General features: G+C 50.3%; 1 protein-coding gene across 3 annotated transcripts in view; it reads right to left on the bottom strand.

Moving 5' to 3' along the window:
• MKX (mohawk homeobox) overlaps positions 1 to 11756 on the bottom strand; it is a 62071-nt gene extending 50315 nt beyond the window's left edge. Inside the window, exons 1-3 of one of the 3 annotated variants that reach the window (XR_014556594.1) lie at positions 11416 to 11756; positions 6065 to 6367; positions 415 to 574 (exon numbers count right to left, since the gene is read on the bottom strand). Coding sequence is in view for 2 of the 3 variants with exons in the window: in XM_083705099.1 (XP_083561225.1) it covers positions 415 to 574; positions 6065 to 6249 (345 nt within the window). In the remaining variant the exon portion in view is untranslated. The remainder of the gene's footprint in view (positions 1 to 414; positions 575 to 6064; positions 6368 to 11415) is intronic. The other 2 variants (XM_083705099.1, XM_083705098.1) reach the window with 2 other exon arrangements.
• Between the last annotated feature and the right edge of the window lie 1831 nt (positions 11757 to 13587).

Genomic DNA, 13587 nt, shown 5'->3' with positions numbered 1-13587 from the left:
TCTCTTATCTGAAACGAGAAGGAAGCTCTGTTGGATGAAGAGAGGCAAACCACTCGAGGAAGGAGCCTGCTCCTTTCCCAAGACATCCCTTTGTTCCAGCAAACCGACATCCTGCAAAGGGAGCCAAAAGCTGCTGTGACTCACCTTTCCTGATCCTCATCCCAATATATGTTTCTCCCACCTGAGCTCCCTTCCAAAATCTGAGCCTGGCCGAGGAGGATGTAGTTTGGGCAGTGGGATATAGGGAGATGCCTCCAATGCGATTATGTCACACCTTGGTTTAAAAACACGCAGATCTGCTGTAGTCACACCTAGTTTAGCCTGAAGATGCTCAGTACAAGTGGGGCAACCAGGCCAGCCTATCTTCAGAGATGCTGTGAGTCACACAGGTAACAGGGCATAGCTCATTCTTACCTGCACCAAAGTCATCTGGGAGCCAAGAGCCAGCAAGATCTTCTCGGTCTTAGTGGGGTATGGGTTGTCTCGGTGCTTGTACAACCACTGCTTTAGCGGCCGCGCCATGTCCTGCAATGCCTGGCGCTTGTGCCTCACTTTCCCACTGTTCTGTCGGGTGCTGCACAGTGCAAGGAGAAAGAGGTAGGTTTGAGAGGATTATAGCCAGGTGGGCCTGTCAGCATGCCCTGTTGTCTCCTATCTTCCTTACTCTCAGCACCATAGCACAAAAACACTAGGCAGTCAAACTCCAAATCAGATGTAGGGTGGGAAAACTGGGAATTTGTGAAGGGGAATGTCTTGGGGAGGGGGTATCCTCCATGCCAAATGGAAAAAAGATGCTGGAGAAAAAGAGATAAATGCTATACAAGTCCTGTGCTTACTTAACTCTGGTATAGGGCACCAGAAGGCCTATTTCAAGTGGCGTGATACTGCTTTAAATGTATAGTGCAGATGGGCCCTTAGTTATGAACCACTTCAGTTCCATAGCTCTCAGAGGAGCACATCTGACTTTAGCTAAATGAGGAGTGAAACCTTCTGCCTGTTGATTCAGAAGTGAATCCCACTGTGTTCAATAGGACTTGCGCCCAGGATTTCAGTGCCTTTTAGTTAGTGTCTGTTAATACTTGCAGATCCCAGATATCCTTACCACTATACACTATTTCCAGCAACTGTTAGAAGCAACATAAAGAATCAGAGAAAAAGTCCATCTGGTCCAAATGTCTCCAAACATCTCTGAGACAAGCAGACAAGAATTCTTTCTACAAGGAAACTGCTGGAAACCCCCACCCCACTTTGAAATTGCTTCATGCATTACAGGAATAGGTGAGAATCTGGATGTGCAAATTATACATAAGTAAGTATTTTTCAGTTTTTTCCACCAAAGGTGCTCATTGGTCACAAATAAGAGGAGAAGGACTTGCCTCACCTCTATTTCTTTTTCCTAACCTGCGTGGAACACCATAATGACATTAAGGAATATTTACGTTCGCATTGCATTTGTTTGCAATAAGCAAGCGAGATTCAAGGCCGCCGCTCAGGGGCCAGAGGCAGAGGACCTGCCAAGCTGAAGGCTTCAGTAACTTGAACTGTTCTGCTACTGCAGCTCTGGAGACTGCATACGGTCTCTTAGCATCTTATGAAAACAACAAGCCTTCCCCGAGTAAGGAAGCTGCTGAAACGCTGCCTGACCTTGGAAGAGCGATTTAAAATAATAATTCTTAAAGAGGTAGACAAAACAGTATTTGCTAACAGAAAACACTTGGTATTTGACATAAATAACTCTTTAGCCTCTTCTTTTATGTTGGGTGAGTCTGCAGACTTTGAGGGGGATTCCCCTAGTGAGCCTGGGGAGGGGAGAGAGCTGAAGGTAAGTCTGGAGTCAGAGCAAGCAAGTACAGCAGAGCTGATGAACTCTCTCTCTCTCTCTCACTCTCTCTCTCTCTCTCTCTCTCTCTCACACACACACACACACACGCACACACACACAGGCCATCCCTTCAACTCTGCCTTTTATTATAACAACAACTTATTATTATTATTATTATTATTATTATTATTATTATTATTATTTATACCCTGCCCATATGGCTGGGTTTCCCCAGCACCCCGGGCAGCTCCCAACAGAATATTAAAAATACATTAAAAACTTCCCTAAACAGGGCTGCCTTAAGATGTCTTCTGAATGTCAGGTAGTTGTTTATTTCTTTGACATCTGGTGGTAGGGCATTCCACAGGGCAGGCACCACTACGAAGAAGGCACTCTGCCTGGTTCCCTGCAACTTGACTTCTCGCAGTGAGGGAACCACCAGAAGGCCCTCAGCGCTGGACCTCAGTGTCCGGGCAGAGCGATGGGGGTGGAGACGCTCCTTCAGGTATACTGGGCTGAGGCCGTTTAGGGCTTTAAAGATCAGCACCAACACTTTGAATCGTACTTGGAAACGTACTGGGAGCCAATGTAAGTCTTTCAAGACCAGTGTTATGTGGTCTCTGCGGCCGCTCCCAGTCACCCAAGGCTCTGCATCAGTGGCGCACAAGAAAGCAGGTACCAACAGAGGCATGGGAAGAACAGCAAAAGGAAAACCAGGTCCAAGTTAAAATGGCCTCAGTCCAACATTATATGCACCTAGCACTGGGCTGCTGCACACAAACTACTCTGGTAGACCAATGGGAGCAAAGTCAGATTACTGGTTATGGTTAAGTGCCAATCTAGAGGTGGAAGCACATGGATGCATTCAGTCCTTTGCATTCTCCTCAAACCATCCCACTTGGGGTTCAAGTTCTTGGGTGGGTTCTGTGTGCAGCAAGGCATGCATTCCAGAGCAATGTATAAAGCAGCCTTCCTTAACCTGGTATCTTCCAGATGTTTTGAACTATGACTCCCATCAGTCCTCGCTAGCAGGGTTGGGACCGTGATGGGAGTCCCATGATGGGAGTTGCAGTCCACACCACCAGGAGGGCATCAGACTGGACAAGCAAACCTGCAGTGAGGGCTGCAGAATCAGTTTTGATCATTCCCAACATGCGGGCTTGTTCACTCCTCGTCAGAGGAGTAGAAGGGGTAACTGTAACTAATGCAGGGGTCCTGCAAAAAAGGAGCCAAAATAGGGCCAGTCTGACCATAGCCTTCCTCTTATAGAAGACTGCTTATTGCAAAAATTGCTGGGTGCTTATGAATTACCAAAAAAGAAAAGAAGAAGAAGAAGAAAAAGCTAAATTCCAGACAGACGCTCTGCCACTGTCCCTTTCAAGTCCCCCCCGTTATCTACAATTAATATCAGCACAGACTGTTAGAACAAGACTTTTTAAAAACAGGAAAGGAAGATCCAAGTCCAGCTTGTTTTGGTATTAAAGCCGTCTGAACATCGGATTACTCAACATGTTGCAGCAGTCCGTTTCCCATGCTCCTCTCCAATGCTCCCAAGCGCACATCTGTTTATGGTCTAGTTGCCACGAGAGCACCACCCTTCCTCACATGTCAGGAATTTGCACATCAAGATCAAGCCAATCTTAAGTGGAATTAATTTGGCCTTCACTCACAATCCAGTGATGATAGGCCATTAATATTTTAGCTCTGCTCCAGATAATAAAACACTCATAATGGAAGACGTGATATCTGTTGCCAGATAATGAGCTGTACCTGGAACTTTTCACTGGGTGAAGGAAAAGGTTTTGCTTGATGGAATGAATGCACATTCCTACACCAAGAGAAGTCCATCCAATGACAGGTATTAACAACCTTTTTAGACATCTGCTGGTTTTTCTGGCACATCTCAACAAATGCCAAGCCTGGTCTTGAGCATCGTTCAATGGGACTTATACCCACGTGAGTCTGCATAGGATTTCAGCCATAGTGCCCTAAACAACCGCATGCACAAGTTCATATCTAATCACAACCTGATTAGAGACAATGGGAAGTTTGTTCCTGACAGAGAACCAACCAAGGATATTTTGATGGCCAAAGCAGAAAAAGTACACACACACACACACACACACACACACACACACACACACACTTTACACCTACATAATCCACCTGGATGTTCTGCTGCACACAAGCCCTGTTTTAATATCTTCAAGCTGCTCAACAGCATGGCTCTGATTCTTTTCACTAGGACCCGTGCAGGATAGCTTCCACGGGTCGGATCTGTCCTCCTCCCATTCTGCTACCCTAATGACTTGCGGCTTGAGATTGTAATACCAAATCACTTCCAGAAGGTGCTGCTCTCAGGCTACATCTGCGGCTTGTTCCATATCTGTCCCCCCCCCCTCCCCAAAATTCCCAGTTCTCACCTTTTTTTTTTTTTTTTAGCCTTTTGGGCTTTTTGCCTTCTAACACTTTATTTGAAATCTAATTCTGCCTGAATCAGCTGGAAATAAAATCTTGATGAAACACAATCACCCTCTTGCCAACCTGAAATGCTATTAGAAGTATGAGCTGATGCAATCTTTTAAAATTGGTAACTCAGCTATAAAATATATTGTTTCAGTCTTTAGCATTCTGGACATCTCTTAAGCACCGTATTAAATTTATCGAGTTATCACTTGACTACAGATGCGCAGCCTGAGCTTACACATGTTTATCCACAGGCTTCTCACCTTTTGTTCAGTGGAACTTGCATGCAAAAACAAGAGTGTCTAGAATTATGCTGCTGAAAGATGAAATGGGGGCACCCCTCTCCCTTCTGCCTGTCCTTGAGCAAGCAGAGTAAAACTGGGTTATTTGGGGCATGTGCTTTTCAACGCTATCCTAACTGTATCTGCTGAATTCAGTGTGGCTTTACTCCCAGGTAAATGGAGTTGTGATTGCAGTCTTAGTGTATAGCAGATGATTTCTTGGGTAAAAGCACTTTGTATCCTAATGTGTCAGTCTTTGCTGGCTGGGACTGAAGGGAACTGTAATCCAAAACACGAGGTCACCACATTGAAGAAGGATGCAATAGGTGTTGTAGCAATTAATACAAAACAATCTTACTCCTGTGTTCCATTCTTTGGAAGAAGCCAAATTTGAATAAGCTTTTGTAGTATACTGTAAACAATGCTTTTGTGGAAAAACAGGGTTGCCAACTTGAATAAATAATTGGGGGTGGGGTCCCATCTGAGCCCCACCTTGCATCATCAATCACAAGGCATGGCACATAAACACCATTTGAATGGTAATGTCCATCAATTGGGGGGTGGAGTGGCCCCCCAATATTTTATTGGGGGAGCAAAGGGACCTCGGCTCCTAGGAGTTGGATCCTATGGCAAAATACATTTTCTATATTTAAAAAAACCTGGCAAGAACTATAGACAGCAATAATCTTGTCAGTCACTGTTGGTATGTCCTCAACTCTTTTGTTAGTCAGTTCATTTACTGTCTATTTCATTGTCCATTGGTGCTTTGCTGCTTACCACATGGCCTGTCTCTCACAATGGGTAATATTTTGCTATAGATTCTAAGTTTATCACTAGAGTTTACTTACTTCCAGATTTCATGTTTTGGATTTAAATCTACCCTTAAATTACTTAGCTTTCAGACAGCACCCTCTCTAATCCTCTCTTACACGCTCACACCATATGCAGGGAGCAACTGGTTTCTGGACGAAGCCCTAAATTTGATACACTTGTCTATAATCACTCCAATATTTTTACACCACTATCTGCAATACCATAAACATTTTTCCCCCCTGAGAGACAGCTTCACTGAACACCACAGCGGGATTTTACATAAACCTTTGGACTAGGATCTTACAAACATCAATGGAGGCAAATGCAAATCATGGGGATTTGTTTTCAAGTCGTCATAAGAAGGGTGGGGTCTCTAAAGCTATTTAAAGTGCCCTAGCTGTTCAGAAAGGGAATGTTTGTTTACAAAGCCACTAGATCAGGCAAGTAAGGGCTTGATTGAATTCCTATAAGGCAACATTTTTTGGTTATTGTTAAAAAAACAAAAAAGAGCCTATGCTTATTGTTATTTGTGAACTGCCTTAAGAAGCTGAACTGTTTTCAGGTCCAGCTGAAAAGCGGTACATAATTAGGATTAATCCAACAATGCAAAGCTTCCCCACATGATCAGAGTTGCGTCTCTCCCACCCCTCGCCTTCCAAGCCATCGGCCTGGGAGCTCCTACCCTGTTCTCCTATGTCGAAGGCTGAGGTTGTCTTTCATGGACGGGCTGTCAGGCATGAGGACCTCCGGGTGGGCGGACACGTCCAAGACCCCGGCGTAAGGCCGGCTGCTGCTCCTCTCCCTTTCCTTGGCGGTGTCTTCGAAGAGCACTTGGCTGCTGAGCTTATTGAAGACGATCGTGTTCATGGTGGCGGGGAGGGCGCGCGGGCAGCCCGGCGGCCGGGGCTGAGGGGAGTCTGGTCAGCAGCCGGGGCGAAGGAGGCGCGCGCTCTTGCGCTTCAGGGGCGCCGAGGACTCGACGGCGCTGCAAGAGGAGGAGGAGAAGCATCGGGTTACTCGAGGGGGTGGGGGAAGCAGCTGAAGTCGCCGGAGACGCGAAAGCCGAGGAGATCGAGGCCGGCGGGTTTGGCAAGGGAAGGGGGAGCGGCCCGCTGGGGTGGCGCGGAAACGAGCGCGCTTCCCTTCTCAGTGCGCCAGAGCCAGGGCGCACGGTTTGGGCGCAGCAGGCACGGGGGGGGGGGGGGCTTTGGGGCAAGATGCCCAGGGTCCCCTGCAGGAGAAGGAGCAAGGGCGCCCTTCGACTCTACTCAGGGAAGTAAGGCGCATCCCCATCTGACTGCCCCACCTGAGCAGGACTCCAAGCGCGCCGCTTTTTGACCCACCACTAAGAGCTGCTGTTAGAGCTCGGTCTCAGAGGATGCGTTTACAAGAAGGGAAGGTCTTTTTAGAGCTCGATGGGTCCCAAGCATAGCTGTCAACGTTTTCCCTTTTTTTAAAGGGAAATTCCCTTATTCCGAATAGGCTTGCTCGCAAGGAAAGGGAAAAGTTGACAGCTATGGTCCCAAGCCATTTTGGTCCCCGCAGATCAAGGGGTGGGGATCCTGCGGCCCTCCAGATGTTTGCTGGACTCCAGTTCCCATCATGCCTGACCATGGACCGTGCAGCCTGCGGCAGATGGGAGCTGGAGTCCGGCAATATTCGGGAAGCCACAAGTGGATGGCTTGGGGTGTCAGGACCCACCCTCAAAGGTTGCCCCCCCCCACTGAACTACCACGACATCTTTATTTTTTAAAAAAAGAACTTGGCCGTTTCTTGAATGGAGCTTTTGCCCACGAAATTTAAGTCGTATCCAAGTTCGTGTCACGCACACGCAATACGAGGTGGGTGGGAAGCCAAGCCTCCATTTCCATTCCAAGTCCAAAGTGCCATTTAAACATCTTTTTAAAGTGATGGCCCTGGTCTAGCAGGTGTGGCGGAGCGTCCCTTACTGCAACCCTGCAGCGTTCCTGGATCTTGGGGTTGGCGTGGTTGTCTCGTCTCTCAGCTTAGAAAGCTGCCTTATATCGAGTCAGACCATTTGGCCCCTCTCCTTCTGCAGCCAGTTTCCAGGGTTCCAGTCCTCCGTGAGATTGAACCAGAGATATTTTGCATGGGAAGCAGATGCTCTACGACTGAACTACAGTCACCTGCCTTTAACGCAGAAGGGGTGGGCGGGATCATGTTTTCAAAAGGCATCGCTTGAGTGATGGCTGGTGCCCAGAGGCGGAGCCAATGACAGGCAGTTACTTTGACTCCATCTTCTCTCTTCCCTACTAAAGGGCAACACTGAGACGCCAGAGGAGGAAGCTGGCAGCCCGGTCACCCTCTAGACTGGTTTTAAGGAGGAAGAGAGGCAGGTGGAGGCTGGCTGGCTGAGGCGAGGGCAGGCGGAGTGTCCCGTTTTCCCCGGGGAACCAGCATTCGCTGTAACAAAGCCTCAAACGTACACGTCAAAGTCGTGTACATAGACAGAGCATTTCCTCCCCGGGGATCTTGAGGCGTCCAGAGGCTTCTAATCTTTCTCCTTGCGCGAACTCAAGGGGGGGGGGGTGTGGAAACGAGGAGAGGCCACGGTCCGTTTCCCCTCTGGCCATTCTCGTTTGAGGAGGGCGAAGAAAGTCAGACAGAATCGCTGGACCCATTGAAACGGGGTTGTTGAAACGGGGCAAAAAGCGGGGTGTAAAAAGGCTCTGCTTTATCCCTTTTCTTTCCCATCCAATCCCTTATTAACGAGCAGGTGCCACAAGCACCAGCCGAGAGGTCGGAAAGCGCGTTGTTAAACCGTAGGTGCGTAAAGATCGAGAGGGCTTTATCTTCTGTGTCAAATGCCCCTTGCTGCTGCTGTTTGCGCCACGTGTTGGTAAAGGGCAGTGTGTGTCTGCGATAGCGACACGTGTCTCCAACGTTGTCTCTCTCTGAAGGTCCTCCGGGCCAGGCGTCTTGACAGGGGAAGCTCAAGGGATAATTTCAGCCTAACGTGTGAAAAGGCGTCCTCGTGAAAAACACGTTAGGTGCTTAGAGCAGGCATAGGCAAACTCGGCCCTCCAGATGTTTTGGGACTACAATTCCCATCACCCCTGACCACTGGTCCTGTTAGCTAGGGATCATGGGAGTTGTAGGCCAAAAGACATCTGGAGGGCCGAGTTTGCCTATGCCTGGCTTAGAGGAACTGCGAGGTGCCGGAGCTTTAGACCAGCAGATGACCCTAAAACCTCCGTGATATGACCCAGACTGCAATGCATTGAGACCCTTCAAGCGTGTGCACGCGCAGAGCCAACGCTTAAAAAACACCTTCCCACATCTTAAAGAACTCGCTCCCAATTCAACTTGTGCTTTAAATGAGCCGCCTCTAGATTTCAGGAACCCGTTTGATAGAAGGCTATCAAACTGAATGGGGGGATAGCGCACAAAAGTGAAAGGAAATATAGGAATGGAGGCGCGCGCACAACCCTCTCAAGTGCAGGCGAGGAAGATACTGGACCTCAGTTTCTCACCTGTCAAAATGGGCCAAAACAGATACCCTAAAGGAGGGGGATAAAATAGTGTACACACAATTGTGGCTGTTGGCATCCGTCTATCTGCAGTGCGCCTTGGGGGGGTGTGTGTCAAACTCTAGGAGAGTTACAGCGCCTGCGGTGGCTTTGGAGACCGAAACGGGAGAGAGCGCAGTGACCCGGAGCTGAAGATGATGGTTGGCGGGCATCTTCCAAAGAACCGGACCGGCAGCCACCCGAAGGGTTCTCCTCAGTCCGTCTGCCCCGAGCCAAAGCATTCCTTCTCGCGGCGGTGTATTTGGGTGGCTCCCAGATCTCCTCTACTGGCTTACACTTGGAGAGGGGACCGTCCGCCTCTCCCTTCCCATCTCAAGCCGGCGTCCATAGCACCCTGACACACCTCGACCATGGTGTCCAGGCACAATCCACGCCGCAGGCTGTCTGATGCTTGCGCAGGATGCAGCCGCCCGCCGCCCAGCTCTGGCCCCGCGTCTCCCTTTCCCTCTAGGCCGAGGGTTTTCTTTCCACCTCGCAGCCCGGCGGGATCCGAGCCGTCAGCTGCGCCACCAGCAGCGGCTCCCCATCCGAGAGAGGGGTCCGCCTTCCGCATGGTTTTAAAAACAAGATCGGGGCCCTTTTCTTCCTTGGGCTGCTCCCGGCCTCTCCCCCCCCCCATCTCCCGAGAGAGAAAGTACCACTTTCTCCGCCAAGGAGCCAGCGCGCGGCCGCTTTTCCTTGGCCGAAAACGTCCGAGTAACCAGAGAAATTAACTCGACGGGCCACTGTCAATATTTGCAAGGATGTCGTTCAGACTCTTGTTTGACTAGTGCGCATGAAAAACGAGCAGGGCCGAGATCCTAAGCACACACGCGCGCGCCGCCGCATTCGCCAGGGCTCCAGTCCAAGTCCGCGCGTGTTGAGGACCAACTCTCCCCCTGGACACGCGTGTCTATGAGCGTGTGACTTTGTGTACACGAATGCGTGCCCACTACAAGAGCCTCTTTATCCTGCTCCGCGGGGTTTTCTGCCCGCCTTTTTGGATCCCACCCAACCGCAGAAATTGTCCCTTTGTATGGATGGCTCCTTGCTAACGTTTGGAGGAAGGTGGTCCCTTTTTCCCTCCTTGTTTTGCGAGGAAAAAGCCTCGCCCTGCCCCTCCCAGTCCAACACCACCTTCGCTTAGGTTTAGCTCAGGAGGGGGGCGGGGGGCTCCCACGTTACAAGCCGTGTAGACAGAGACCACGTATGAATCGAGGCAAGGACCACAGTTGTCAAAAGGGAGAATCCCCACTCTTTGGACAGATAATGTTAGAAAAAATCTATTTCAACCACGCTGATAATAGGAGAGTGATGGAAAGCAGTCACTAAACTGCGTCTCAGTGAGCTCTTACAAAAACATAGGAACCAAAAGCGGCGGGAAGGGGGAGCGGAGCAGGTCCTTGAACCAGCGTCAGCAGCAGCAGGAACAGCAGCAGCAGCAGCAGCCAGACGTCTCCAATTCCTCGTTAACACACAACACGTCGGTGCCTACAACGCGTATCCTAATTTATGGCTTTTGCAAACCCACAGGAGCGCACAACTCGAACTCCAGTGCCCCAGATTCCCGGGGACTCGGAAAGGAGCAGAGCGCCCGGACCCCGGGCTGCCCGCAGCAAGACCTGCTTCGCGCAAAGGTCGTCGCTCCGCAGAAGCCGCTGGGGCGCCGTCGGCAGGCCGGTCACATCCGCTCCTCCGGCGCCGCAGGACAGCAGGCGACCGTCCACGCAGCGCCGCCGTCGGCCAAAGCGTCGCCCGCGCCATGAAGGGGGACAAACAAGCGAGCGCCTCTCTTGGGTCGCAGAGGCCCCGGAAGCCCAGGGCGGCGCAAAGCGGACTCGCCCCGAATGACATGGATCACTTTTCACAAGACACCTCGCAAGGTATCCAATGAGAAGGATGCGCGTCTGGTGACAGAAACGCCAGCGCGCTTGAACAGGCTTCACACGAAAACCAAAACCATTCCGGGGCCACTTAAAACACACCACGGAGAGAGTCCCTCTCTCTTTCCAAATCGCTTTAAGTGGCCGCACCTCCTCCTTCCCGCCGAATTATGCCATTTCAACCCAGTTTAAAACGCCCTAGTTACCTTCGCGCGTGCCCAGCATAGGCGTCGCGGGCCGCAGTTACGCGGGCGGGCGCGCGTTCCCTCTGGGCTCCTCAGCGCCGACAGCGCTTTGCCCGCTCCCGCCGCCCCTGCGCGGGGCAACTGCACGCTGCCCTCTCGCGGCGGCGCTTTTTACAAAGGGGCAAAACCACTAAGGACCCAAAACGCAGGGGAGTAGAAGGGAGCGCGACCAAGGAGCGGGGGCAGGAGGGCACGACTCTGTATCCGGGGCAGTGGCGGTGGCGGTTGGCCTTGCGCGAGCGAGTGTGGGAAGGTGGAGAGGTCAAACCACCCCCCCCCCGGCCTCCGGCGTCCTTTGGTTTGGTCGGGTTCAGTCAGACAAATGACGCGCGCGCACGTTCCCCCCATGCCCGAGGCAGGGTCCCATGGCTGTACCTGGCGCCTGCGGCTGAGGGTCGCTGCTGCTGGTGGTGAGGTGGGTGCGAGCTGCCTCTTTCCTCGCTTGCCCGGCCACTCCTTCTCCCATCCCCGCTCCCGCCGCCCGTTTTCAGCGCGCGCAGCAGCCCCTGAGAGCTCCTGAACCACAAGCTCTGACCGCGGCCGCCGCTCGCCTTTATTGCCCAAGCAGGAGCTGCCGGGCCCCGGAACGTGAATAGCCGCGCCTTCTCATGTTTCCCCTCTGGCCAGCTCAGCCTGCGAACATCCTCCCCCTGCCGTATCCAGCTTCCCGGGCAGCTCCGGCTTGGAAAGCCCGCGGCGGTGTCTGTCAAGGGGACGGCGAGGGGAGGGGGGGGGAGGAGCGGGGCCAGGCTCGGCCTGCCTTCATCTGCTCCTGCTTAGTGGAGGCCAAGATGCACCTGAAGGCCCTAAGAAGAACCCGGGGCGTAAGAAGCAAGTTAAGGTCACCATTGTCTTCTAGGAAAACCAGAGGGCTCGAAGGAGCCTGGAGACCTCTATTCCTGTCTGATGCTCAGAGGCTGCAGATCTAGTGAGAAGTAAGTTAAATGCCCCATGTATATAATTGCAGTCTAAATCCATCGTGCTCACCCGGATTTATTTCTGAGTAAACATGCTTCGGTTTGTAAAGTGACTATCCCAGGTCTCCACATTTGTGTAAGAAGCCCCATTGGATATGCTGGGACTAAGCTCCGAATAAACACATGCAGTATCTGGATGAGGACGGCGTGGCCAGGGAGAAGCCCTTGTCACCGACAGCGCCATCCTAAACATGTTCAGAAGTGAGAGCCAGGATGCTCAATGAGACTTGCTCCCGGTTAAATGTTTGCATAGGGTCCACAGCCTCCGTGGTCTTGTTGCTTCCTTGGAAGAAGCTGGAGAAAGAGAAAATCACTTCTAGATGCTTGGGGGAATTATGGCTGCTTCTGTGCAGGTGACTCCCAAGTCTTAAAAGAATAAACACGATTCTGCACTTTTCTTCCCCCGACTCTTTTGCTTTCCCATTAGCCAATCACTTCTTGATACATAACTCGATGCACAACTTCTCTTTTTTGTAAACCCTAATGAATTGCATCTATTTATGCTACAAAGATCAATCTACATCCCCACAGGTGTGCCTGAAACTGATGCTTTTCCATTGGCAGCCGAAGACTTTTTGACAAGTGCTTGGAAGGGATTTCATCTCTTGTAAGCAATATGTCAGTCATATCCTGTATTGCTGCTGTTATGTTTGTGCCTGAAGCAGGACTGTTTTGTGAAGTCAATGCTGGCTTGTATTTTAAAGGGTTTTAGATGCTGCTGATACGCTCTACTGTTTTATTTCGTTTTTATGATATGTAACCTGCTCAGAGAACACCCAGGGAAGGGCAGACTTCTAAATGAATCCATCAAGTCCATGTGTATTTTGAACTATGATTGTTTTAGGCAGCAATATAGCCTAATATACATGTGCAATATATATCAGTTTCTTCCTCTTACCAGGAATTACTTGAGGTTTAAAAGGGGGGGTACACAAAAGGGCATTTGGGGTGGGGGAAAAGAGAAGAGCCTAACTGGACAGATATGCTAAACATATTTCAAAATGTGCTTCAAAAGTTTCTGTTTATTAGAAGTACTTGTTAGTCCCAAGCAACGGGTGACCATTCTCTGCATCAACACTAAATTGAATGCTAATAAACCATTTATCACCTGAAGAACAATTTCACCATGCTTCATACCACCTAACAAAGCAAGGCAGAGAAGAGGTTGCAGTTCTGTGTAGACTTACGTGTGCTCCACAGGATCAGGCATCAAGTGGATTTCAAAGGCACAGTTACTGCGTCACTCCCACATTTAAATTCTAAGCTTACATACAATTCAGTGCTGCTCCAAAAGAGCACTGCACACATATGTTCCTGCCTCATCAATATAAGAAATATTGCCCCAGGGTATGGCCTGTGCTGAGGACACACGATGCACTAATTTTGCTGAAGCCTGAGCCTGGATACTTTAACAACAAAACTTCTTGGGTCACCTTAAATACTTCATCACTTTATTATGGCAAACTTTTATGAACTGCAGCCCACTTCACCTGATGCATGAAGTGCATAGCTGTCAACTGTTCCCTTTTTTTAAGGAAAATTCCCTTATTCCGAATAGGATTTCTCGCAA

Source organism: Podarcis gaigeae (assembly GCF_964106915.1).
Source record: "Podarcis gaigeae genome assembly, chromosome: 12".
NCBI lineage: Eukaryota > Metazoa > Chordata > Lepidosauria > Squamata > Lacertidae > Podarcis > Podarcis gaigeae.
This window is presented reverse-complemented; position numbering and strand designations above follow the sequence as displayed.